The sequence below is a fragment of the Staurois parvus genome, unplaced genomic scaffold (genome assembly GCF_062004578.1).
Source record: "Staurois parvus isolate SC_StPar_1 unplaced genomic scaffold, SC_StPar_1.0 ptg000118l, whole genome shotgun sequence".
NCBI lineage: Eukaryota > Metazoa > Chordata > Amphibia > Anura > Ranidae > Staurois > Staurois parvus.
Window position 1 is genome coordinate 6,492,689 of NW_028317914.1, and position 27,855 is coordinate 6,520,543.

The 27,855-nt window shown below is 41.5% G+C and overlaps 1 protein-coding gene and 1 pseudogene across 1 annotated transcript; one reads left to right on the top strand and one right to left on the bottom strand.

Annotated features, from left to right (window-relative positions):
- Positions 1–1,872: 1,872 nt before the first annotated feature.
- Positions 1,873–8,689, bottom strand: ODC1 (ornithine decarboxylase 1). The gene is made up of 11 exons (XM_089672042.1): positions 8,533–8,689; positions 7,167–7,313; positions 6,785–6,928; positions 6,522–6,695; positions 6,210–6,382; positions 5,939–6,073; positions 4,832–4,997; positions 3,932–4,094; positions 3,736–3,851; positions 2,419–2,633; positions 1,873–2,331 (listed from the first exon to the last, which is right to left on the bottom strand). Exons 3-11 carry the CDS (start codon positions 6,884–6,886, stop codon positions 2,193–2,195), a joined length of 1,383 nt encoding a protein of 460 aa, XP_089528168.1. The 5' UTR covers positions 6,887–6,928; positions 7,167–7,313; positions 8,533–8,689; the 3' UTR covers positions 1,873–2,192.
- LOC149467240 (uncharacterized) overlaps positions 7,182–27,855 on the top strand; it is a 70,081-nt pseudogene continuing 49,407 nt past the window's right edge.

Here is a 27,855-nt window from a genome sequence, read left to right on the forward strand (position 1 = left end):
AAAGTTATAATCCTATACCCATAGTTGATCCAGAGGAAGGCCAAACAAAAAAAACCCAGCAAAGCATGATCCAATTTGCTCCTGCTGGGAAAACAAAGTGCCTTCCTGATCCCCCGAGAGGCAATCAGATTTTCCCTGGATCAACTTTACCTATAAATGTTAGTATCCAGTTATATTCTGTGTATCTAAGAAACAAACCAGGTCTTTTTTGAAGCAATCCACTGAGCTGGCCAGAACCAACTCTTGAGTCTATTCCACATTTTCACAGCTCTTACTGTGAAGAAACCTTTCTGTGTTTGGAGATTAAATTTATTTTCCTCCAGATGTAAAGAGTGCCCCCTTGTCCTCTGTGATGACATGGTGAATACCTCTACACCAAGTTCACTATATGAACCACTGATGTACATGTTGATCATATCCCCCCTTAATCTCTTCTGTGAGCTACCAGGGCAATGTTGAGCACTCTGGATCATTCATTGAGCTTCTCATCATTGTGTAAATTCTGACAGTGGGTGCAGGGAGAAGATCTGTCACAGGAAGTTAAAGAGTGCAGCTCCACCCACATCAGTTTACTCTGCATGAATAGGCTACAACTATTGTCAGCCATTACAGCTGATGGCTTACAGTTCTCATTGAGCTATGAGGGTGCTGGTGAGCACTCTGGTAGTTCATTGATTCTTCTTACTTTCAATTAATTGCCTCTACAAAAAGAGAACTAGCCTGAGATTGCACTCAGTGTGGGGGGGGGGGGGGGGGGTGAATTGCCCCATTGGGGAATAAAAGCTTAGCAGGAGGTTAGAATCCTTACCTACTCTATTCAAATGCATTTGTCTAGCTACAGCTGACTTGTGTATTTTAGCCATCTATGGAATTTAGAAAGTACTGGAGACAAAATTTAATCAACACCTTAAAATTCCAGGGTTAATATTTTGAAACCAGCTAACCTGTGAAGCATGCTCTTTTTGACCAATGCAGTGCAATGATAACCATTTCTTCTTGTGACTCAGTCCAGTGAGGAAACAAAAAAAAAAAAAAAAAAAAAAAAAAAGTGTCCATTTGAAAATAAAGTTCCTGCCTTGACTCAAGACCTCCATCTTAAAAAAGGCACATTGGCAGTTGTACAATGGAGTCCATTACCAACGATTACTAGCTATTAATGTAGACACATCACTGTAAAGCACTTATGAACCCAGTTCAGTTTAATACATCTGACCACATACCAGTCACTGGGCAAACCCTGCTTCCAATAGTTGTTTTTGCTAGTGTATACATACACCCTTCAGAATTATGGAATAAACAATGTGGGGAATACTCTGATTTGCCTTAGCAAGGTTCATTTAAATCATGCACTAGATCTGGAATCTCATGCCATTCGGTATGCAGTTACTTTAAACTGCATACAAAGTTGACCTTTTGGCTTTTAACAAATTAAATGCTACAATAGAAAGGGGTATAGTGTGGAGACTAACATGGAGTCTGCTGTGGCATCTGAGAATAATCAGTTGTGAAGCTTCTTAATGTCCCACATATCACTGATGGCTTTAACCCACCATCCATGACCACTGCAAGCTAAGAGTCATGACCATGTGTAGGAGGTCAACACATTAGATCACTGAATGTCAGCAGCCACCATGAACTAAAGGAACTTTTATCAAGGAGGTAAACATATGGCATCTACATATTTTGCCTGGCATACATCTTAAATCCCCTTATATTTGTGTCTGCAGCTAAATACCATTTCAGTGTCAGTCAAGTGGAAGACTCAAGTTTTCCACTTGATGCTCCAGCTGTCGTCTGCTTTTGGTAAAAACTATTGTATCAACTTATTGCAAGCAAAAAAAGGTGTCAACAGAAAAAGTCTACAACCACAAGTTAGCAAGACTTGCATGGATTTTTATTATACTTTATTATGTAAAAACAGGTCAGATGACTTTCTGCCAGTACACAAGCTACAAATGCTTGAGGGACAGCTGTGCATCTTTAATACAGTTTGGAAAAAAAAAAAAGGAATAAAAAAAAAGAAGTTTCCATAGGAACACAGATAAATGTGACCCCATCTCACAGTCATCCATTTTGTTGCATTAATGCTTAACATTTCAAACTACAAGTGAACATTAAATAATGGTCCCAAAACTGAATCCCAATAGTCATCCTAAAATAACTGCTAAGTATAACTACTAACATTAAATATACTAGACATTGACACTTGCAGAAGTACATGTGGTAGAGTTCAACTCTAATCCACTTTCCCAGGCACAGGATACATGGACAGCATTCAGCTCCGGCACCTCAGGAACAATACCGTGTTCATGGATAGTATGCATTAATTGCCTATGAGGAAAACAAGACATTTTAGTTTCACACTCCACATACCACATTTTTAGCCAAGTCCCTTTCAAAATGTATGCCTTTCCTTACCAGTGCGGTCTTGACATGACATAATAGAGAGTTGGTCGCTGAAATCCATTGAATGTAGAAGATGCAGCCACAGTGTAGGCACCCATGTTCTCAAACAGCATCCAGTCCCCCACCTGCAGCTCTGGTAGCTCACATCGTTCAACAATGCGATCCAGTCCATCACAAGTTGGTCCCCAAAGGCTACTAGAATAGAATTTCTCATCGGGTTTTGGTTTCTGCAATAAGAAAAACCAAACACCACTTTTAGATTTCAATGCAGAAAAAACCCATATTCTACCTGCCTTATGGCAAGAGGCACCCTGTGCCATCCAGTGTTAGAGCTCATAATAAAACCTAGTACAAAAAAAAAAGAAGAAAAAAAAAAAAAAAAAAAAAAAAGAAGAGTACTATATAAAAACACTCTAGAACCATTTCCTAGTAGTCAAACTCTTTGGGGAAGAGACTTATGGCAGGAATACAAGGCAAGAAAAGCGACAGATCTGTCATCCAACAACCAGTGTTCGTTGGTCGAACTTGTGGCCCACATTAACCAATTGTTCAAGCAATATGTAGTGTTGATGTCTTCTGTACAAGTGGAAGTGATGCAGTGTGTGACTTTGTAGCCACGCCCTGCTGCCCAGAATAAGTGATTGGACATAATCCTTGGAATTAATTGGATTCATGGATATTATTGTAATAAGTTGGTCTTATGGATCCTTTGACAAACATCTGGGTCATCTTCTGTTTCCGCTCAAGTGTGATAGCGCTTAGATTTTTTTTTTGCGGACAACAGTCATACCACTGCATAGAAAAAAAAATTGGTCTTTCGAATGCGAAACGATAATTTTTCACTGTTCAAAATAGTTATCGGTTATAACATCCTGCTCAACGAAGAGGAACAGTCGATTTGATCAATTTTTCATATGATTTTCTTACCATGTATTCCTGGCTTTAGAGTTACATAATGGGTCAGAGGCCACCAGAACTTTGGCAGCTGCTGTAAAAAAAAAAAAAAAAAAAAAAAAAAAAAAAAAGCCAAAAACACCCAAGGATTTAAAAACAGGAGGTCAGACTTCAACTAAAAGTGAGTGGACCCTAGACAATCCTAAACTTCTAGCTGGAGAGTGCAATGGGGGGGGGGGGGGGGGGATTAAAAAAAACCCACACAAACGTTTAGTGGTTCTTTACATAAAAATGTAAATCAGAAAGGGCAAAAAAAAAAAAAAAAAAAAAAAAAAAAAAAAAAAAAACAACAACAAAAAAAAAACTACATGAACACACCAGGGGGTTGTAGGACAATTTTAAATAGGCCCCTATAATCCTTTCAATAAAACATACCTTTTGAAGTATGGGTTTGACATGGGCATGGTCATACAAGATGCAATTGAAGGAGCCATAGACACCATCGTTTACATAGTACATGAGTGTTTTGTCACTGGAAGCATCATCTTCATCTGAAAATATAATTTAATGTGTTAAGGGTGCAAATTAAGTTTCTCAGCATGACAAAGTTGTATCTGTGTGCACTACATACCATCAGATCCAGTCTGTTCAGTCAGCATGACTTTCTTAGCTATTATATTGACAGCCAGTGTGAATGCAGATGCAACATAGTATCTCCCAGGCTCTGCAATGATTTTTACTCCTGAGTCAGCAGGAAAATATTTATCCAAGGCTGGGTTTATCACAGATGTCACCTAAGGAGGAAAAAGAAAAAATACTAGATTTAAAAACAAATTCAGATTACCAATTAGGAGACAAATTTAAAGTATCTAAGCCTATAGCCTAGCCGCTATGGAAGCACTATTCATCCGGGGGGGGGGGGGGGGGGGGGGGCCTCTTGCTCCTTCAAAAGAATTTTGAAGCAAGAGCTGCTGAAATTAAAACTAGGAAAGTTGAAGCTCTAATCACTGCCAAGCACTTGGCCGTCCACATCAAACCACCACTGCACACAGATGTATCTACATACTCCATCTTTGATGGTTGCAACTTTAATGGAAAAAAAACACTAATGAGCTAGACTGGGAGGCAGCAAGATCCCCAGTGACTTCCCCTAAAATTAGTATATGCATTATATTTCCAAGTACACTGAATATATGTGCCAAGTCACAACCATAAGATGGAATTCTGTGATTTATCAATTTGTGTGCACAACTATTGCACTTTAAAAACACTTTCCTATGTTATTTGAGCTTAAGGTTTTCCCAAGAAAAAAAAAAAAGTTAGAGGATTAAGGCTGAATGAGTACAGTGTGCAGCTCTATTGTATTTATGAAAAACAGTAGTGGCCAAACCAGAGTTACAGAAAATATGAAACAAAGTGCAGATGATCCACATGAACATATTTATCAGTTAGTTAGAAAGGTTTATATTCACCCATCTGATGCAAACAATCCCCTCCAAAGGTCAAGAATCACAATGAATAGCATTTTTACCTCTTCAAACTTCAGCTTAACATCCTCAGATCCAGGAAAGCCACCACCAATGTCAAGCAAGTGCATGTTGAAGCCAAGTTCTGCTCCCATATCAAAGACACAGCGAGCATCAGAAACAGCCTGCACAAAGGTTTGTGGGTCTGTGCAGCCACTGCCAACATGGAAGCTAAAGGGACGGAGATACAAGATTGTGAACTCCTAGTATTCCAGGCTCATTCATACATGTTAAACAATGATTCAGCAAAACTGCCTAATGCTCAAGGGAGCTCTTGTTCCTGACTGAAAGTTGAGCCATCACTCAGGAAAGCTCAACTGCTACACCAATATCCACATTTAATACAGGACCTTAACATTATAGTTACAGTCTTAAAGTGGCTGTACTGGGTCACTGGTTAAAACAGTAGTAAACTGCCCCCCCCCCCAAAGAGGGAAAAAAAAAATCTCCCTGCAAGAGCATAGTGTGCTAGCATGGATCGCATATTAGCACATGCTCAAAAGACTTGGAAGCCCTCCAATGGAGCACTGTCATGGCTCCCTGGTCTTCCTTCCAGGTTTGCGAGTTGCAATCTGATTGACTGAGCCATATCATCCCTACTGTGTATGTGCGAAGTGAGTTTCAGCTACGGCGCGGCTCTCAATGGATGGCACAGTGCATGCGCCAGTGACATCACCAGCACTTCCATCATAAATATCTCCTAAAAATTGCACATTTACAGCACCTACATGTAAGCCTTGTTAAAGGCTTACCTGTAGGTAAAAGTTACCAAAGTGTGTTTACTTCCACTTTAAAGACAGCAGTGAGCCTTTGGCTCCCACTGCTCTCAATCACAGCCAGTGACCCAATGAGGAGAGAGCAGGGGCAAGCCATGGCTCTACCAAGTCTCAGATGCATAGAGCATGGCTTGGAAGCAAGCACAGTGCCCCAACAGAATTGGTGTGCTATTTGGGGCACTGGTCAAGAGGGAGGGGCCAAGAGTGCTGACAGGGGAACTGAAGATGGGGCTGCTCCATGCAATGCCAAGTATGAATTTTCTTCTAAACTAAAGCAAACCTTTAATATCCTTATAAGCTCATGCATTTAAATTAATTACTCTAAAAGATCCATACCTTACGCCAATGATATCAACATTCAGTTCTTTAGCACGTTCAAGAAGCAATCTGCTGGTTTTAAGAGTGGCACCAAACTTCACACTTAGCCGACACACAGCCTTAGAGTCATCTGTGGCTATACGCAGAACAAGTCTGAAGGAGGAAAAAAGAAAAAAAAAAAAAAAAAAAAAATTGATTACATCATTACTTCAAAGCTGTTAAACAGTCCCAATGCTTCAGACAGGTCTGCTTTTTAGACACATTCACTTTTAAAGCCTTTCAAACTTACTTGGCATTGGGGTGATTCCTGGCCACTTTCATTAGTTCCACCTCGCTATCAAATGTCATCTTCTCAACACCACAGCTAGCTGCATATTTGATCTGTGAAACTTGCTTACATGGGTTTGCATAAATTATTCTCTCTGGCTGGACACCAATGCTCTGGACAAGCTGAATTTCAGTCTGAAGAGAACATATTGGAATACAGATTTAGAGAACAAACGCACACCACATACAACTTTTCTTCATTTAAAAAAAAAAAATAAAAAAAATAAAAAAAAATATATGAATAATTTTTCTTGGCTTGTGTTCTATTACACACCTTGCTGGCACAATCAAATCCTGCCCCCATGATGGAGAGAGTCTTGACAATGGCTTTGCTGTCATTGCATTTAACGGCATAAAAAGGAGTTACACGTGGCAGCGCTTTAAACCACCGGATGTGTTTCTTTACAATGTCACCAAGATCAGCTACATAAAAGGCATCCTTGTCATCCTGGAAAAAAAAGGAAATATTTACTAAAGTTAAACATTCCAATTGTTATTACATCTGCAACTGTGCTATTGTGATTACTCAATACTTACAGACAAGGAAACTTCGTTGATTTTCTGCTCCAGGATGTCCCGGGCACTGAATCCTTCTTCAAGGAAGCTAAAGTCAAAGTCTTCGTTGCTAAAGCTGTTCATTGTCTCAGTGTCACAAGATCACAACACGAAGAATGCAACAAACTGTAAAAGCAAAGAGCAGACTGTTTAGACACCAAACGAGAATCAGTGCCTACATTTGATCAGGGGTAGGGAACCAGGGACTGCAGCTGTGCTGAAACTACAAATCCCCATCACTCCTCTGCAAGTCACACCTAGGACAGTCTTACAAGGTCTTATGGGACTTGTAGTTCCACAACAGCTAACGCACCAAGGCTGCCTTCCCCGGCATTAGATGCATCGTATCTTCTAGGGTACTTACATGGACAAGTGAGAGATGGGGTTTATTGCAAAGAGGGCCTCAGCTTTGCTCCCAAGGCGGTTCTCCGGTGAAATAGAAGCCCGGAAGATAAAGAACAAGACCTACTCCAACAAAGGAGCTGTTCTTCGCTGCTGTGCTGTTAGAGTTCTGCAAGATAAAAAGACAACAACCTTAATCCTTAAACGCCATCTGTAAGCACTTAAGCGGATAGGCTGAAATGTAGAATTCTGGGAGCTGGTGGAAAAGGGGAAAAAAAAAAAAAAAGCTGCAAGACCCACTGCGTCATACACCCAGCCAATTCAGTGAATGACTAGACAAATGAACACACCCCTGTCCGGGAAGCCAACAGCGTGTCACAACCGGCAAAAAAAAAAGGACGACGTGCGATCGGAGGCAAAGCCAACCAATAGGCTAGAAAACCGGCATCTGTGCCTCTCTGCTATTGGAGGAGGTGGCCTCCTGTTCTTGACAGCATGGTCTGACCTCAGGGTAGAGGAAAGCTCCCAGCATATGGGGCAGCAATGCCCCATGAAGCAGGACTGCCATTCACTACAACACCCAGTACAAACCCTTCCCAACCAAAATCACAAGAGACCTTCACTCATCCTAGGGACATCATGCTGGCATTCATGGACCTTTAAAAAGAACCATTAAAGCCACCTTGACAGATTTACACTTTTAAAGACACATTTATTTATTCTAACCCACTTGTAAAGAAGTCAACTTTCAATTGCCTAGGTTACTAAAGCATCTAGAGTTGCGAAATATGCATGTTAGTTAACGGTCACCATCCTAGAACCAGATGGAGGACACATGGCTGACAGCACATTGCCTTCAAAGAAACCTAGAATGAGCTAGAGCCCCTACTATATGTCATGGGAAGCCCCTCATATACCGGTCCTTTAAAAAGTTTAAACAGGCATGTATCTTAGTTCACAAAAGGCTGATGGGAAGATGAATGGAGGCAATTCTGAGAAAAGCACCCATCCCCCATTAAGACACATATCCAACCCAATCCTTGGGACTTTATATACAATGAAAAGTAACCAAACTATAAAAGATCAACAAAAATGCATTTAAAACAAAAAATATATAAAATTTAAAAAAAAAAAAAAAAAAACAAAAAAAAAAAAAAAAAACACCCCACACAAGTTTTCAAACCCACTCCAAGATTAAATACAAAATTAAAGAAAAAAAATTAAATGTATTATAAAAAAAAAAAAAACACAAACTAGCCAAGTCACGAAGTTAACACAAGATAAGGAGATCAGAATCCCTATAGGGAAAAAATAGACTTTCATTTACATAAAAAAACGTTGCAGTCACATGGTTCCATTGAAAAGGCCTATCCTTGGGATAAACTTACCTTAAAAAGCATTTACGAACGCTCTACCCATCGAGGAACCGAATCCTCAAGGAGAAAATGGAAATAAAAAGATTCACGGACACGCTGCAAACAAAGCTCCCTTACACCGAGCAACCTGACACTAAGTGCACCCAGGCGCCGGCTCCTTTTATAGGCGGGTTTCCGTTGCCCTGACAACACGCCAGCTCAAACCAGCGCTGATCGGTTTGTTCCGGGAGTTGCCTCGACCACGCTTCAAGCGCGCCCTGCCTGCTTGGCCCTTCTGCTCTTTTGTGACGTCAGCGCCCGGCCGCTCTGGTGCCGCCCCCCTCACAGGCGATGACTGGGGTCCGTTTACCGTTAATGTTTGAATGTGAGTGCCGGCCAGAGCGGATAGAAGACTTCCGAATGGAACGAATCCTCATAGTGACGGGATTAGGCTTCGAATGGGACTCCAAGTTGTGAAGTATAACGCGGGGCGGCAACGGTTCACGTGTCATCACTGAACCCTCTGCTATTATATAGCGGCCTCTAGCACTGCCACACCATCGTGATTATACCTCACACCTTCATCTGTCCCGAGATGTACTCCGCTGGTCCGTCATGTTACCTCCGTATACCGCACCGGCTCCACATGCCAGCTCCTCTATTACCGGCCATGTACACGGTGTGGAGGGAAACGCTTCACCGGACAAACCACATTCTGACCCTTCCTAATCATTATTTCCAATGTCTTCAAAAAGAGGGCCGATTCCACCACTCTGCTTTACTGCATTACAATGTATACAAATTCAACATTACAATTATATATATATATGTTGTTAACTTTCTCTCATTGGATTATATTTATCTTTCTATCTATATATATTATTTTTCTTTCTCCATATCCCTACTCTGTCTTTATATTTATATATTTTTTTCCTCTAATTATTTCTCTCTGGATTTAACCATTTTTAACTATATATATATAAATATAATATATATTTTTAAATATGTATATATATACTTTTCATTATTTTAACTCTTTCCCTCATTAATCTCGTTTCTTTATCTCTCTTACACTTTCTCTCCCCCTTCTCTTTCCTTCACCCCCATTCTCTCTCTCTCTTCCTATATATATAATTTGTGTGTCTTCTCTTCACTGATTATGTTTCTCCTATAGATATTATTGGTTTTTGGTTTGTTGGTGGGGTTTTTTAGGTATAACTAAAGGCAATTTTTCTTTCAATTTAGGATAGAGTGGAGATGGATTAAAACACCTGTTAGATTATCATTGCTGTCTGTGCCCCCATTAGGGAGATTCACTCTCTCTATTTGTCCTGATTTATCACCCAGAATGACAGTGAAAGAAAATCCAGAATTTTGGGTTGTCACTACAACTGAAATCTTCCAATGGGGACACCGGTTCTGGTGACCTTGGTAACACCAGGGATTTGTCACTTTCCTGCAGCTATGGGACAATAAGTGCAGGGAAATGTCCTCAACTGGATGTTAGAAAAAAAAATAATTCATCCCCCACATCTCTTCTAACATTCTGCTACAACTTTGTGTAGTACTGCCTGGACCTTGAAATTTAAAACTCAAGAAGAAAAAAAAAACCTGACGGGTTATAATTCCCCCTTACTCTATCTAAAATGAACAAAACAATTTGCTTTTAGTTCTACTTTAAATCTTTCCTTCATTAATTATTCCTCTCTTCCTTCTCTCTCTATATTTATATTTCTCATTGGATCATGTTTTTTCTCTTTCTTGCTGTCTCTGTTTCTTACGCTATCTCTCCTTCTCTAATGTGTGTGTGTGTGTGTGTATATATATATATATATATATATAGTTAGATAGATATAAAATTGTTTTTATTTTATTTTTTTTTGTAACTTTTTATCATTGAATCATGGCTTTTTTTTCTCCCCCTCTCTCATTTTCTCTCTCTCTCTGTAATTATTTCTCTTCGGATTTAACCATCGTTAACTTTTTCTCTCGTTGGATCAAGTTTCTTCTCTACCAGATTCAACTTCTACATTTTTAAAATAATGCCAGATGATTCTTTGTAGGAAAAAAATGTTCCATCTATAAAAATCCACAGTCATAAAATGTTGCCACCCCCCCCCCCCAAATTTCACACAACTCTCACCCAAGATTTACACATTTGGATTACATAGAAAAAAAATGTGTGTTTTCAGTTTGAGAGTTCTGTATAAAATGTGAAAACATTTATAAATAGTCCCCTTAAAGTTTGCAGCTGTTTTATCTTGTAACTTTATTTTATCTTTTTAATTTCATCCTGTAACATTTTCCATGCAATGAGAACACAACTGTGTAGTTCAAGTTAAAAAGGTCTCTATTTCTTCATGTGCTTATAAATGAGGTGGTAGATGGAAGTCCCTAGGCTGGTCAGAAGCAGACTCCCCTTACATATGTAGATGAATGGATGCAGACATCTGACACAAAGACACAACTGTTCCCAGGAATGCAGCTCTGACTATTCAGACCATTGTTGGTGGTTCCATGTTACCATAATATTGAACATCCCATCCTCATGCTGCTTTGTATCCTCAGCACAACCAGTGCTGACAAGTGATCCTTATTAGCAGGGAAGCCCCTATTTTTATGAATATTGCGTTGGCCCAGTTTTTTTGTTTTCCTCTGACCATAATCTCTGTAATGTTTAAAAACATTCGCTGTTATCTCTGTTGAGGAATCTTACACACACAGTTTAGTTTTGGATAGTGTAAAGAGGGATTAGAACACTTGTCAGTTTTTATTGCTGTCTCTGTTTGTCGTCTTTACCATTTTCTGTGAAAGTAAGAAAAAAATCCCACATTTTGGGTTGTCCCCAGAAAAGTAATAGAGGAGAAATCTTCCAAATGGGACACAAGTTATGGTGGCCTGGAGTACCCCAAGGCATTCCCTTAATTTGCAAGGATTTCCTTTCACTTCATGTTTGGCTATGGGATAGGAAGTGAAAGGAAATCTCCGCAAGGAACACAGATGGAGAAAAAGAAATCTGACAGGCTTTATAACCCTCCCTTGCTCTATTCAAAATGAAAAAAAAAGTTTTGCATATAGGTCTAGTTTAACAAAGGTTGGAGCATAGAGAAAAATTTACGAGCTAAGTGGTTGCAGCTGATTGCAAATACCTGCCTCTACCTGCCACATTACTATGCTGATCTGGTCGGTGTGCGGCCCTAGACAATCAATAAGGCCTTCAAGTGATTTGGTGCGGCTGACGCAACACATAGAACTTGTGTGACGGCACTATTCATTTGGTACACTGAAAGCATGCCATTATATTTGCATTGAAAATGTTTCTATTTCCCTTTCTTATTTCCCCAAAATGTGCACATATTGTATCATTTTCACAATTATCGTTGAGTAATTTTGCTCATTGTAGTCACAGTACTTTAACAAAGTCATATGGCACAGCAGTGATGACACCATTCGGTCACAAAATTCAAATTGATGCTGTGAGACCATAGCGGGAAAATGCTGTATCAGTTAAGAAATAACAAGTCTCACACATGAAGGAGGATCACAGAGTTGTAGAAAGACGGAAACATAGAAAAAATTGTTCTTGCTGCTGATATCTTTATGGTTGTGCACAGCGATCAGCTGCAGGAAACGTGTTGGTTTTAAACCTTCTATCTTTATGTCAGAGAGCTTCAAAGGATGAGAAGCTCTTGATGCTCCTGTTTGTCTGGACACTGTATATAATTATTCCCAATGGCCATGCCCACACTCTATTTATCATTACTTTGCGCAATAAATTTTGCCACAGAACTGAAAAAAAAAAATGTTAAAATGCAAATTTTGGCACTGGAGAACTGGAAAAAAATAAATGTTAAAACGCCACCTTCTGTAGCCACGTTCCCTAATATTAATTCTTTCCCCCTCCTTTCACATATTTGCAAAAATATTTTTCTTTTTTTTTATTATTGTAACGGCTCCTTACTTTTGCATTTCTTGTCTGGGCAAGAATGATGTACCCCCGCAGCTGCCCGCACCCTCATAGGGCATCCCAGGAGGCTTCAGGTCAAGCTAATGAAAATGCACATGTGCTGCAGCATGTCATCAAGGGCCAGCTGTTTGCTGATTCTTGTAACCACCACCTTGGTGGCGTGCCCTGGAGCATGCACATCATTAGTGGATCAGCTGCAAAAATCAGAAAGAGGCAACTGGCCCCTGATGACGTCAGAGAGGTAAGATAAAACAAGTTTGCTGGCAGTCTGTTGCAAACATAAAATAATTTGTCTGTGCAATGTCACATCAGTGAAATAAGCCAATGTTTCAGGGCTGTGCAGGGTTGTTTCCACAAGGCAACATAGTGACTGTGTCTCTCTAAGTTGCTTTGTGGAAGGGAACACTGGATTCTGCAAAAAAAAGGTAAGGAGGGAAGTATAAAAAAAAGTTGCTATTGAACCGCTATAGGTCCAAGTAGTATTTTCATATGACCTCCAGAGGTATGTACATGCAAGTGGTTAAGGGAAAGCATTTTTAACTTATTACAAATTAAATTTAAAGCAACAGTAGAAATTCTGCTTGATTGCATCCTCCCCCCTCTACTGCCACATTTGGCAACTTTTTAGAGAAGGAGGAGGGAGCGTGTACCTAGTTTTGACAGGTACCCACTCCCACTTCCTGGTAAGATCACCTTGGCAATCTTTTGACCCTTCCTCCTTCCCCGCAGCCTTTTGGACACACACAGTTCCCAGGAGACTGCGGCACAGCTCCTGCATACCAGTAGAAAACCAGCTGTGAAGCCAGAGAGCTTCACTTTCGGTTTCTCTTACCCAGGATGCTGCACCCAAAGCCAATTGAACAGTCAGCTCGGGTGATGAAATCTCTGGATCCCTGGACAAGTAGGTGTCCTTATATTAAAACTCTGCAGCTACAGTATTTGTAACTGCTGACTTTTATATTTTTAGGGGGGAGACTGGAGCTCCACTTTAAAGTGGTTCTAAAGGCTCAAGGTTTTTTTACCTTCATGCATTCTATGCATTAATGTAAAAAAACTTCTTTGTGCAGCAGCCCCCCTAATATTCACCTAAGCCCCTTCTCGATCCAGCAATATGCACTGCAGTCTTTGCTATCTCAGGACTCCTACTCGTTGGCTGTCAGGGCAGGGCTGTGGAACGGACAGGTAGGCCTAGTGGCAGGGTAACGCACTGGCTGACGACAACCACCACCAACAGACCGAAGTCCCTCAGGGCGCAGAGTCTAAGTCCCAGGCTGCCCTTCACCAGGGCCCCTGATGGTGGGGATGGACTTGACGCAGCCAGGAACCAGGTCGCGGCACCCGAGACACCCCGGCTGCGGTAATGGCCGCCGCCAATGGCGTGTAGCTGGTGAGAATGACAATAGCGTAGTCAGGCAGGCCGGGTCAACAACAACGGGACGAAACGGTACAGAACAGTAGACAGAGAATCACAGGTCACGGGCCGGGTTCAGCAACGGAAGGTCAGATCGAAGGAAACCACAGAGAATGGTCTTAGTCACAAGCCGAGTCAGATACCAGAAGAGTCACGAGCGTATACACAGAGCTGTAGCAAGACAAAGACACAAGTGCAAAGAGCATGTGCGGATCACAGGCTTATATGTACTCAGCCACACCCCTCTGGGGGATGGACCTCAGAGACCTGAAGGCATAAAAGATTCCCACCATGCTCAGCAGAAATCCAAGATGGATGCCAGCACATGGAGTAACATAACCTCTGGGAAAAGGTAGGACCTTGATATTGGCTGAGACAGAAGCGAAAGCCATCGACTCCCACTGCTGTCAATCACAGCCAGTGAGCCAATGAGAAGAGAGGGGTGGGACAGAGCCACAGCTCCTTGTGTGAACGGACACATGGAGCAGCGGGTGCCCCCATAGCAAGCCACTTGCTGTGTGGGCACCTGACAGAAGAGAGGGGCCAGGAGAGCCTATAGGGGACCCGAGAAAAGGATCTGGGCTGCGGTATGCAAAACCACTGCACACAGGAGGTAAGTATAGACATGTTTTGTTATTTTTTCTTATAAAAAAAAATCCTTTAGAATCATTTTAATATACTATTTGAAAGTCAAGGCCCCGGATCAGTAATTTTGGTTATTTAAGAGTTTAGCCTGATCTAATTACAATGTATGGGCAACAATGGTTACATTTTGTGGGGGTGCTTGAGATAAACTGACAAAACAAGGATGTCCTTGGTAAATATTTATTAACTTCATGAGGAACAATATAAATTCAGCAGGAGAAATTTTCGATACACCATGAACTTTCCAGATATACAAAATTGCACTGGGAGCACCTAGTTCTCTACAGCTTCTGATTTAGAGCAAAACATGTAAACAGAAGTACATCAAATCATCAATATTTTGTTTGTATTTATTCAGCAATACTAGTATAAAATTAGAAAAATCCTAGAGTGCTTTTTATATTACTAGGATTTCACTTCAAATATGATACAATTGTATTGAAATGTAGCTTTCACCATACTTTGTTCCATTGTCAGCAAGGTGTTTTGAAAGTTTACATTTAACATCTATTGAGTTACTTTTTTTTTCTGCTTAAATTAGACTCCATACAAAATAACAAAAGTAATTAATTGAAACAATAAATTAATAATAAAATACATATTATTGTAACTTTTCAACTGGTGCACAAAATGCTTTTTACATAGCAATGGTTCTCGGAAAACAATATCGTCACACAAGGCTTTGAAACCGCCTATTGCTTATCTCTGTTTCTGCACAAACATCCTCCCAATTACTGTATGTGCGCTTGCATGCTTCCGCTTTAACCTTCTATGGTGTGAAAGTACATATGAATGATATCCTGACATGCTTTTTCAAGTAATCTACTAGAGATTGCACAAGTTCATTCTACCTGGGGCAGCATATAAACAAATCCAAGAACAATGGTGTCAATTCCAATGGTAATGGAGATGCTTTCAGGGTTTTCCCTTGTCTAGAGAGAGAGATATAAAGAAAGATATCTAACTATACCTCTCTAGCATTATCTGTTAATAAATTATCTCTCTCTCTATATCTCTATCTATCTGTCCCTCTCTAGATCTATCTGTCTGTATAAACTATATTGGCAAAAATATTGGGACACTAAAATCATTGGATTAGGGTGTTCCAATCACCTCCATGGCCACAGGTGTTACTGGACATGTTTAATAGCAAAAAAGTTGAAAATATAGTTTTTTTTTTCAAAATTGTCAGTATTTTTTGTTTATAGCGCAAATAGTAAAAAACAAACAGGCAATCAAATACCACCAAAACAAAGCTCTATTTGTGGAAAAAAGGATGTAAATTTCATTTGGGTGCAGCGTTGCATGACCTGAAATTGTCAGTTAAAGTAACGCAACGCCGTATTGCAAAAAATGGCCTAGTCATGAAGGGGGGTAAATCCTCAGGAGGGCAAGTGGTTAAGGAAAGTTTCCATAGATTATACAATCTACTGCAGAGCATGCAAAGTGCAGTAGTCCAGAGCATGTAACATACAGCACAGTAAGTGAAGCACAATTTTGCAGATAGGTGATCCTATGGATTTCACTGCTTTTTTTGCTTTTATTCCTTCTATGTTTATCATGTGATTTACCCTGTGGAATTGATTGGCTGTGACCGCTTTTAAAGTACTGAACTGGGTGTAGATATTGAAGTATCAACATGCATTTTTGCATAACTTGTAGATCTCCCTCAAAATCCCAAAACAGGGGGAACCCTATTACTTAAATCTCACCTAGCTCTTATGATCAATAGCTCAGTATTATCCTCCCCAACCTCTGGTCTCTCAATACATTTTCTGTGAGGTCATCCCTCATGGTTACATCCCAATCATTAGCAGCTGTAGCAACAGGCCCAAGTGCTTGACCTCAGGAGTTAGGCTAGCTATACTGTACACACTTTGTTTTACCTTGTTCAGCCCGTAGAATGAATGAGAGAAGGTCATTCTATTCCTCCATCCATACTAAACACCATGGATGGAAGTATCTCCCCCACTGGCTATTGCAATCAAGCAGCCACGGCATCCACAGTTATTTGATTACCCAAACAATAAATGCATCTCATTGGATGCAATTGCTGTTTGGCCAAGGCAATTTCCAACCAACTTTTTCAACCAACTTTTGTTCATCTGGATGGTGCAGACTGGTCCATTCAGGATTCAAATTTTAGAAGATTTGTCAGTAATCGGCCTGAAACTCGAGCCATGTCTGACTAGCTGTGGGGTTCTCTTCAGACACTTCTAGGTACCTATTTTCAATAGACACTTCTGATTTAGCAGTGACCACAAATGTATCTATCTATCTATCTATCTATCTATCTATCTATCTATCTATCTATCTATCTATCTTTATCTATCTATCTTATCTATCTATCTATCTGTCCATGTAACTCAAACATAAAAAAGCATGAGCAAATGAATGCTGAAACTCTTGTGCTGGACGATGAGCTCCACAATGTCAGTAACCCCACATGGAGTACTGTTTGGGAATGCAAGCCTTGCTGCGCTCAACGGACCAGGGAAATCCAAAGAAGCTGTGTGCAAAGAAACAAACAGGTTGCACAGGCCTAGTGCATTACCTTCTAAAAATGAGATTTATTGAATAAAAAGTAGTATACTCACAAAAGAATAAAATCAAAGGCACATCACAAAAAAGACAGGATGGTCCAATCTCCCTAGATGGTGGCTGTTGGGGGACTGTAGGCCTCCAAATGACTGATGCATTTCGAGTCAGAACCTCTTCCTCAAAGCCAAGCCTGCACAGCCTGTGTCCTCATTTAAGAGAGCACACAGGCTATGTAGACTTGGCTCTGAGGAAGAGGTTCTGCCTCGAAACTCGTCAGTCATTTGGAGGCCTTCAGTCCCCCAACAGCCACCATCTAGGGAGATTGGACCATGCTGTCTTTTTTTGTGATGTGCCTTTGATTTTATTCTTTTGTGAGTATACTATTTTTTATTCAATAAATCTCTTTTTTAGAAGGTAATGCATTAGGCCCGTGTGCCCTCTGTTTGTTTCTTTGCACACTAGAGCAACATAGACAGCACCTTCAGTTTCTGGTCCTATTCCAGTTCACAATCAGGAACAATAGACACAATATTAGTTTACGCACATTTGTTCCTCTTTTCATCAGTTGCAGAAGTAGATGGTGTTCTTAGCTTCTGTAATAACTTCCAGTCAGAAGTATGTCCTGTTGTATCAGGTTACACAGTCAGGGTAGCAATGAGCACAAAGCATGCAGAAACATTTATTTCAGAGGAAAAAATTGGGGGCCAAACTCTTGCATGGAACAGCATGTTCTCTAACAACCATGCATGCAAATTTAAAAAGTCACTACGAGTATTCATTTTATAGCTTAAATAAGTGTCTCATCTAGACTAGAGCAGGGGTCTCCAAACTACATGTATACCCAATGGTCACATCCAGCCTGCTACAAGATTTAATCCGGCCCGCAACTAGGGTCAGTATTCTCAGACTCTATGCACAGGCTAACTCAGTTTCTCTTCATTTCTGATGGGGACCCTGATGTACAAAAGAACTCTGATAGGCACCTAAATGTACGTGGGGGCTCTGGAGTGATGGGGGAGAGGACTTCTGATGCAAAAACAGTGAAGTGGGGGGCTCTATTGTGAAGAAGGGGCTTCTGATGTGAGGGGCATCTGATGTGATGGGGGCTTCTGAGAAGGTCTTTTGGCCCACAAATATTTGTAAAATGTTGACAAGGCCCACGTGCTGAAAAGTTCAGAGACCGGTGGTCTATAGCTGTCTTTTAGAGTTGTAATGTTACATATATCTTCAGATATAGACCAGTTTATCTTTTTTTTTTTTTTTTTAATCCTGCCCCAGTTTAATAAATGCAACTAATTGTGGCTATGAATAGCAACAAACTTCAGTTCCAGAAGATTTTACCCCCTTCATGACCAGGCCATTTTTTGCTATTTAGCACTGCGGTACTTTACCTGGTACTCTTAGATTGTAAGCTCCAAAGAGCAGGGCCCTCCTAACCCTCTTGTATTGGACTGTATTGTTGCTGTATTGTCTCCCATTATATTGTAAAGTGCTGATCAAACTGTTGGCTAGTGCCAACATAATAATAATAACAATAATAATAATTGTGCAGTCGTGCAAATCTGTACCCAAACAAAATTTATATACGGGTTTTCACACAAATATAGATTTTTTTTTGTGGTATTTGATTACCACTGGGTTTTTATTTTTTAATATATAAACAAAAAAAACCCTGAAAATGTTTTAAAAAATTATATTTTTTATGTTCTGCTATAAATCATATTGAATAACAAAATAAAAAAATACAATTTCTTCATAAATTTAAGCCAAAATGTATTGTGCTACATGTCTTTGGTAGAAGAGATCCCAAAAGGTTTATATTGATTCATTTGTGCAAGTTATAGAGTCTGCAAATACATATGTACTGGAATTCATATTTCATTTTTTTTATATACTAGTGATGGCGGTGATCTGAGACTTATAGTGGGACTGTGCGACTGGCAATATGACACTAACTGACATTGACATCACCAGTAGCACTAACACAGTGATCAGTGATAATACTATACACTGTCATTGTACTAATGACACTGGTTGGGAAGGGGTTAACATCTTGGGTAATCAAGGGATTAAATGTGTGCCTATCAAGTGTTAATGTGTGCAATATGTTCTGCTTTATACTAAAAGTAGCATGGGGTTCTTGCTGTGTCCCTGATCTGGAGGTGGCAGTAGTGTAGGCTTCTAGGGAACTATGCATCACTTCTGGTCCTGGGACACAGGGCGGCTCTTGATTACGCCACTTCCATTGTCCCTTAGTGCCATTAAGGAGAGGGATGATGGTGGACATAGGAAGATCACCATCCTATAGGAGTTTTTGTGCCATGCATATGGGCCAGGAGGTGGTGAGGTTGCAAGGTTTGGAGGTGCATCTTGTTTGACGGGCATCTGAGAGGCTTTATGTCTCCATATTACCGGACCTTGTGTGAGTGACTTCCAGTCCAGACAAGTGGCCACACCACTCCCGGTGTCAGACTCTACTGATCTCCTGCAACGAATGGAGAAGCAGAGTAAATACAGGCACAGGATCTAGCTGGATCTTCTCTCCCTGGAACCTTTTCGTTCCAGGGAGAGAAGAAAGACACACCACACGTTAGTAAAAGCAGCACATTTGCACCCACATGATAGATACATATTAACCCCTTGATTGCTAGAGAGGGTATCCCCTTCCTGCCCAGTGTCATTAGTACAGTGCCAGTGCTATTTATGAACTCTGTTCACTGTATTAGCGTCACTGGAGATGTCAGTGGCAGTTAGTCAGTTCCAACCCAGTGTCAGTTAGTGCCAGAATGGCCACTGCAGTCCCGGTTTAAGTCGCTGATAGCCACCGTTACTAGAAAAAAAAAAAATTCCAGTATATATACCTCTATTTGTTGAAGTTGTAACTTTCATGTAAACCAATTAATATACATTTTTGGGGATTTTTTACTAAAGACATAAAGCAGAATACATTTTGGCCTAAATTTATGAAGAAATTTTATTTTTTACATTTTTTATTAGATATGTTTTATAGCAAAAAAGTCAAAATTGTCAGTCTTTTTTTGTTTATAGCACAAAAAAAAAATGCAGAAGTGATTAAATACCACCAAAAGAAAGCTCTATTTGTGGGGGAATAAATGACATAATTTTCATTTATATACAGTGTTGCAGGACCACACAATTGTCAGATAAAATAACACATCACTGTATTGCAAATAATGGCCTGGTCAGGCGGGGGATAAATCCTCTGGAGGGCAAGTGGTTAACACATTGTGCAATGTAACACATTAATGCAGTAACAAGGTTTAAAGCCTGTCCAAAGCATTCTGTTGTGCCTTCAATATAGTAAACATTTTATAAGTGTCACTGTGTCATTTATAGCTATCGTCTACCTGATCTTGTGTATTTGTGTTTTCCCTAGAACAGGGGCGGACTGACAACTCATGGTGCCCCCGGGCAATAGAGGATCATGGGGCCCCTGTGTCCTTGCCAAAGCCAAAAAAGCCTATGAAAAAGGTACCAGGGGCATCTCATAGGGCCCCCTACTGACCCCGGGCCCTCGGGCAGTGCCCGAGTTTCCAAATGGTCAGTCCGCCCCTGCCCTAGAAATATGTGTAGATTCTGCATGCTTGCTTATGCGTTTTTGCTGTCTATTGTTATGTTGTCTGCTCTTTGATCTCTAATGATAATAAAGACATGTACACATGTACACACACAAATGTAACACTTAAAGTTAGTCTGGGTTAGTTAGTAAAGCTGGCCATTCATGGATCCAAATTCAGCTGGTTGAGCAGGGACTAGCCAAATTTTGATACACGTATGGCAGGGATGTGGAAATTTGTGAAAAAACTACTTGTCCACGGACTAAATTGGTGTCCCAATCTACTTGTCCTGATAAAAATAAATACATTTTAACCAAAACCGTATTTAAATCGGAGGTGATATTAGGAATGTCTGTGGCTTTTAGCAACAAAAGGGGCTTTATGGCAACTTAAAAGTTTAATATTTTTAACATTGCTCTGTACATCTCCTCCTTTCCTCCCTGCCTGTCTCCAGCACCACACCCGGGGACTAGCAGGGAGGGGAGAGACCTTACAGTGTAATGAGCACCAATTGGCTGCTCGTCACAAAAGGGGCGTGTCGGACTTAACCCTTATCCCTTTTCGCTGCTAGAGCCATTTTTGTGGTTTTTGCACGTTTAAAAAATCATTTAAGGCCTGAAGATTACACAAAACTCTAAAACATTATATGTTTTCTGAAATCAAAGACCCTAGAGCAGCAATGGGCAAACTACGGCCCGCGGGCCGTATACGGCCCAGCGGACCTTTTAATCCGGCCCGGGGAGCTAGGCTCCCGCTAGGCTCCTCTCACAGTCCGCCCTGAAGACCGGTGTAGCATGAAAATCTGTCTCCTATGAGGATCTGTCCCCCCTCGACGTATCTGCGCATGTGCCAGAGATCGCCGATCGGCTGCTAATGCCTGAAACTGGCACATGCGCAGATACGTCGAGGGGGACAGATCCTCATAGGAGACAGATTTTCATGCTACACCGGAACGGCGCGGGAACACGGCGAGAGGAACGCGCGGAGCAAAGGTAAGTGAATTGACACAGGGGGGACTTGGGGACTTAATATGGGGGATGAATTAATATGGGGGATGAATTACTATAGGGGGGATGAATTACTATATGGGGGATGAATTACTATGGGGGATGAATTACTATCTGGGGGATGAATTACTATGGGGGATTAATTACTATGGGGGATGAATTACTATGGGGGATGAATTACTATATGGGGGATGAATTACTATATGGGGGATGAATTACTATGGGGGATGAATTACTATAGGGGGGATGAATTACTATATGGGGGATGAATTACTATGGGGATGAATTACTATATGGGGGATGAATTACTATGGGGGATTAATTACTATGGGGGATGAATTACTATATGGGGGATGAATTACTATGGGGGATGAATTACTATGGGGGATGAATTACTATATGGGGGATTAATTACTATGCTTACTATGGATGACACATACACATCATTCATCTACTCTTGGTCCGGCCCCCGGGTCCAATATATGAACCCATTGCGGCCCTCAAGTCAAAAAGTTTGCCCACCCCTGCCCTAGAGAATAAAATAGCGGTGATTCCAATTTTTTAGGTCACATGATATTATCACAGAGGTCTAGGAAACGTAAACTTTCAGCAAAAAATACGCTTAAGTTAATTTTGGGGCACAAAAAGCAATTACCCTATTTTTTTGTAAAATATAAAAAATGAGGTTGCACCAAGTAAATAGATATCCAACATGTAAAACTTTAAATTTGCGCACGCTCGTGAAAGGGCAACAAACATTAGTACCCTATATTTTCTATAGGTGATGCTTTTAAAGCTCCTTATAGGTCATCAGTTTAGCGTTACGGAGGAGGTCTGGTGCTAGAATTATTGCTCTCATTCTGGCTTGCACAGCGATATGTAGCATGTGTATCACAATCGCCGTTTTCATATGTAGGTGCCCTAGCACATTTGTGCGTTTGTGCATATGTGGGGCCTTGAAAAATTTTCGGACAAAAAGTCCCCTATGTGATGATTTTTGGTGACAGATTCTCTTTTTTGAGACATCCGGGTTCTAAAAGACCCCGGATGTCTCCCCTGTGCTCCCCTGAATGTAATGCAGTGCACATTGCACTGCATTACATTCTTTCCTGGCCTCGATGGCCAGGAATCTGACAATGGGGACCCAGAAGTGACGTCACATCACTTCTGGGTCAGGACAAGAAGGGAAGGGGAGTGGACGTGCACATCCCTGGATCAGGGGCGGACTGACCATTTGAGGACTCGGGCACTGCCCGAGGGCCTGGGGTCAGTAGGGGGCCCCATGAAATGCCCCTGGTACCTTTTTTATAGGCTTTTTTGAGTGTGGGCAAGGACACAGGGGCCCCATGATCCCCTATTGCCCGGGGGACCCATGAGTTGTCAGTCCACCCCTGCCCTGGATGCATGTATGGGTTCTGTGGTTGAACAGAAGACAATCTACCACCTACAACCACCCTGTCGGATTTTTCCCACTTGATCAGCACTGCTGGCTATAGACTACAGCTCTGATCAGTATATTCTGCCAGTAGGGAAGTCTCCCCTCTGTCAGAATACTATAGCTCAGCAAGGAGGATTTGCTGGTTGAACATAAAACTTGACTCATCTGTGAGCTGCCTTAGTCTTTTAATACAGTTGTACAGTGCGGCAAAAAAGTATTTAGTCAGCCACCAATTGTGCAAGTTCTCCCAGTTAAAAAGATGAGAGAGACCTGTAATTGGCATCATAGGTAGACCTCAACTATGAGAGACAAAATGAGAAAAAAAATCCAGACAATCACATTGGCTGATTTGGAAAGAATTTATTTGCAAATTATGGTGGAAAATAAGTATTTGGTCACCTACAAACAAGCAAGATTTCTGGCTCTCACAGACCTGTACCTTCTTCTTTAAGAGGCTCCTCTGTCCTGCACTCATTACCTGTATCAATGGCACCTGTTTGAACTTGTTATCAGTATAAAAGACACCTGTCCACAACCTCAAATAGCCACACTCCAAACTCCACTATGGTGAAGACCAAAGAGCTGTCGAAGGACACCAGAAACAAAATTGTAGACCTGCACCAGGCTGGGAAGACTGAATCTGCAATAGGCAAGCAGCTTGGTGTTAACAAATCAACTGCGGGAGCAATAATTAGAAAATGGAAGACATACAAGACCACTGATAATCTCCCTCGATCTGGGGCTCCACGCAAGATCTCACCCCGTGGGGTCAAAATGATCACAAGAACGATGAGCAAAAATCCCAGGACCACACGGGGGGACCTAGTGAATGACCTGCAGAGAGCTGGGACCAACGTAACAAAGGCTACCATCAGTAACACACTACGCCGCCAGAGACTCAGATCCTGCAGTGCCAGACGTGTCCCTCTGCTTAAGCCAGTACATGTCCGGGCCCGTCTGAAGTTTGCTAGAGAGCATTTGGATGATCCAGAAGAGGATTGGGAGAATGTCATATGGTCAGATGAAACCAAAATAGAACTGTTTGGTAGAAACACAACTCGTCGTGTTTGGAGGAGAGAGAATGCTGAGTTGCATCCTTAGAACACCATACCTACTGTGAAGCATGGGGGTGGCAACATCATGCTTTGGGGCTGTTTCTCCGCAAAGGGACCAGGACGACTGATCCATGTACAGGACAGAATGAATGGGGCCATGTATCGTGAGATTTTGAGTGCAAACCTCCTTCCATCAGCAAGGGCATTGAAGATGAAACGTGGCTGGGTCTTCCAACATGACAATGATTCCAAACATACTGCCCGGGCAACGAAGGAGTGGCTTCGTAAGAAGCATTTCAAGGTCCTGGAGTGGCCTAGCCAGTCTCCAGATCTCAACCCCATGGAAAACCTTTGGAGGGAGTTGAAACTCCGTGTTGCCCAGCGACAGCCCCAAAACATCACTACTCTAGAGGAGATCTGCATGGAGGAATGGGCCAACATATCAGCAACAGTGTGTGCCAACCTTGTGAAGGCTTACAGGAAATGTTTGACCTCTGTCATTGCCAACAAGGGATATATAACAAAATATTGAGATGAACTTTTGATATTGACCAAATACTTATTTTCCACCATAATTTGCAAATAAATTCTTTCCAAATCAGCCAATGTGATTGTCTGGATTTTTTTCTCATTTTGTCTCTCATAGTTGAGGTCTACCTATGATGCCAATTACAGGCCTCTCTCATCTTTTTAAGTGGGAGAACTTGCACAATTGGTGGCTGACTAAATACTTTTTTGCCCCACTGTAAATAGTTTCTAGAGCTGGAAGAGCAGCTAGGAAGCCACAGCTGTGCAGATGAATATTCGCATCAAATGTGTTTTATAAATGTTGAATGAATTCACCTTTGAATGTAAAGTGGATGTGTGGTGAATGTCACATTATATATATATTTCATAAATTTATCACAGCCACTTAAAGAGGGAGCCCTACCACTGCGTGAGTATAGGCAGAAGACAGAGAGGGTTCTCAAAGATATAGCTTGAGGGGCTCTGGAGTGTTATATCAGAGTGGAGAAGACTGGGTTTTCAGTTTTCTCTGGGTTTTTTCATTCTAGGTCAGGTTCTGGAGTCCGGGGCTTCGAAGAGTTTTGAGTGGGAATAAACCTCTAATTCTGTATCCAGGTTTTACTGGAGACCTGCAGGCCCTGTGAGTGTGTAGATGTGCTCACTCTTTATATGCAAGGCCTGGCCATAGCTTAGGGCTTCCTTCAAACAGGAGACAGGTATATGCTCCATACAGGAGACAGGCATACTCCTGTCGGGGGACAGGTGTGGGCTCCCATTAGGAGTCAGAGGTGCTCTGCTCAAGAGACAGCACTCCATTCGGGAGAGGCTCCATGGCCATAGGACTGAGGGAGTCTTGACAACTAAGTGTGTCTGCAGGACTGGGAGAGAGCCAAGATGATCGGATGAGTTCAGGGGACCAAGGAACTCTGGAGGTGTCGGAGGAGTGAGACAGCCCAGGGCATCAGGAGATCCTCTTATGAGAGGCCGAGGAGTGGGCCTGTGCAGCAGGATGCTGTGACTACAGGCTGAGTTAGCCAGGAGAGCTGACTGAGATGGTTTGAGGGGCCAGCAAATAGCTAAGTTTGAGGCCTCAGCAGTGCTGCTGAAGAGGGAGCCATGTGGCTGTGTATTTTTGTTAACTGTTTTGATGGTAAAAACCCCTTGAGTGGGCAACGGTGTTTGTTGAACTTTGAGCTTGTTTAGTAAAGGTGGACTACTGAGCCCTAAACCACAGTTTGGACTGGAATGGACTAAAATTGCTTCTACAGTACCATTGAACCAACAATTCTCCAATACACAATCTACAAAGAGTTACTTATAGACAATTGTAGGATTTTTATTCTTTGCAAAGCTTATTTTTTTCCTTCCCATTTTTGTCATAGTGGCCATTTTTACTAAGGGCAAATTAATCCATCTCTCCCTTTATTTCCTGGAACTCTGCCCAGAAGTCTTGGTCTGCCTCCTGGAACATATGACAGGATCCTCCCAGGATGTATCTATGAGGCTGTGGTTACATCACCAGTGCCTCACTCAGCCAAGAAGTGGAAAAAAGGAATTGTAAGTAAAAGCAAAAAATGTTTGATTAACTAATAAATATAAGATTAATATTAGCATGCAGAGTTGTATGCTGCTGTGATTTTAAGTGAAAGAGGGGAAAGGTTCACTTTAAGCATACCTCCCAGTGTTCTGAAATCAGAAAGAGGGACACCTCTTAGCAAAAAGGGTGTAGGCAAAGGAAACATCCTGTTACATGGAGAATCAATACACAAAAATGATTGGTTTACCAAGGGACTCCAAACGTTCTAAACAAAGGGCCTGTTTACTGATTAGAAATTAGGAAAAAGAATATAGGCTAGTGGCGGACTGACCATTCGAGCACTCTGGCACTGCCCGAGGGCCCGGGGTCATAAGGGGGCCCCATGAAATGCTCCTGGTACCTTTTTTATAGGCTTTTTTGAGTGTGGGCAAGGACACGGGCCCCATGATCCCCTATTGCCCGGGGGCCCCATGAGTTGTCAGTCCGCCCCTGCTAGTGGCAAGCACTGGAACTGCCTTTTTATTATATTATTGAAGGGTATTGTCAGGCTAGGTTCATAGTAGCCCATGCTCTGAAACAGGATCTGCATTTCAGAGTGCGGCTAAGCAGTCGCTGTCAGTTGTTCTAGATGCAAACCTATCATCTCCTGAATGTCTGGGTTCTTTTGTTACAATTACAATGGGACTAATGCAATTGGCTTACAATCGCAGCATGACTTGAATGGCCAAGCTTGACTGGCTGTATTTTAGAGTTTAGGTTGGCAGTTAGGGGTGGTAAAACTTTGCCTCAGCCACTTGTTTATACCTCCGCTGGGCACTCATGTGAAAGAGGCCTAATAGCAGTTTTCTTTGCTGTTGGCATGGAAAAGATTAATAAAACATGTGCCTTCCTCCTTGTGTGCTCATGACTGGCTGCAACTATACTTCCTACCTGTTGTGTCCTAACAGACTGTTTCCAATGCTTGCATGGACATATTCATAACAAAAAGTTCTGAATTTTATTCATGTCATTTACACAGGCAACAATAGAGAACAATGAATCACAGGCTGCTGGATTATACTGCACTTTTCCAGTCCACTCATTGTAGGAAATGACAACAGGCAAGTATGGACTGCCTTCATTTGTAAGAACTTGATCTTACCTTTTGTTGAGCTCTGACTGTCCATGGATGACGATGTTTCCCAGAAAACAAAACTATTCAGTTGCATTTTATGCAAGTCATTCTTTATGCTGTTCCCCAAAAGTTTCCAAAACACAGACAGGCTGGGCTATGTGACTCTTTTTCCTTTCAGTTTCAGGAAAAATGTTTGTATATTCACAGTGATGGGTGCAGAACAATTATTATACAGGATTTATACAATCATAGCATATGGAGGAAACCACAGCAAATGTATGAAACTTTGTATTATCACATCTCCCACCATCCAAGGTGGGAGGTGTGTTGGCCTTGGAAGTCGCTAAGTTGGCTGGACAAATGGAACTGATGGTTCACAATTCATTTACATTTTGTTTCTTTTTCATCCTCATGCAGGGGCGGACTGACAACTCATGGGGCCCTCGAACAATAGGGGATCATGAGGCCCATATGTCCTTGCCCAAACTCAAAAAAAGCCTATGAAAAAGGTACCAGGGGCAGATCATGGGGCCCCCTACTGACCCCGGGCCCTCGG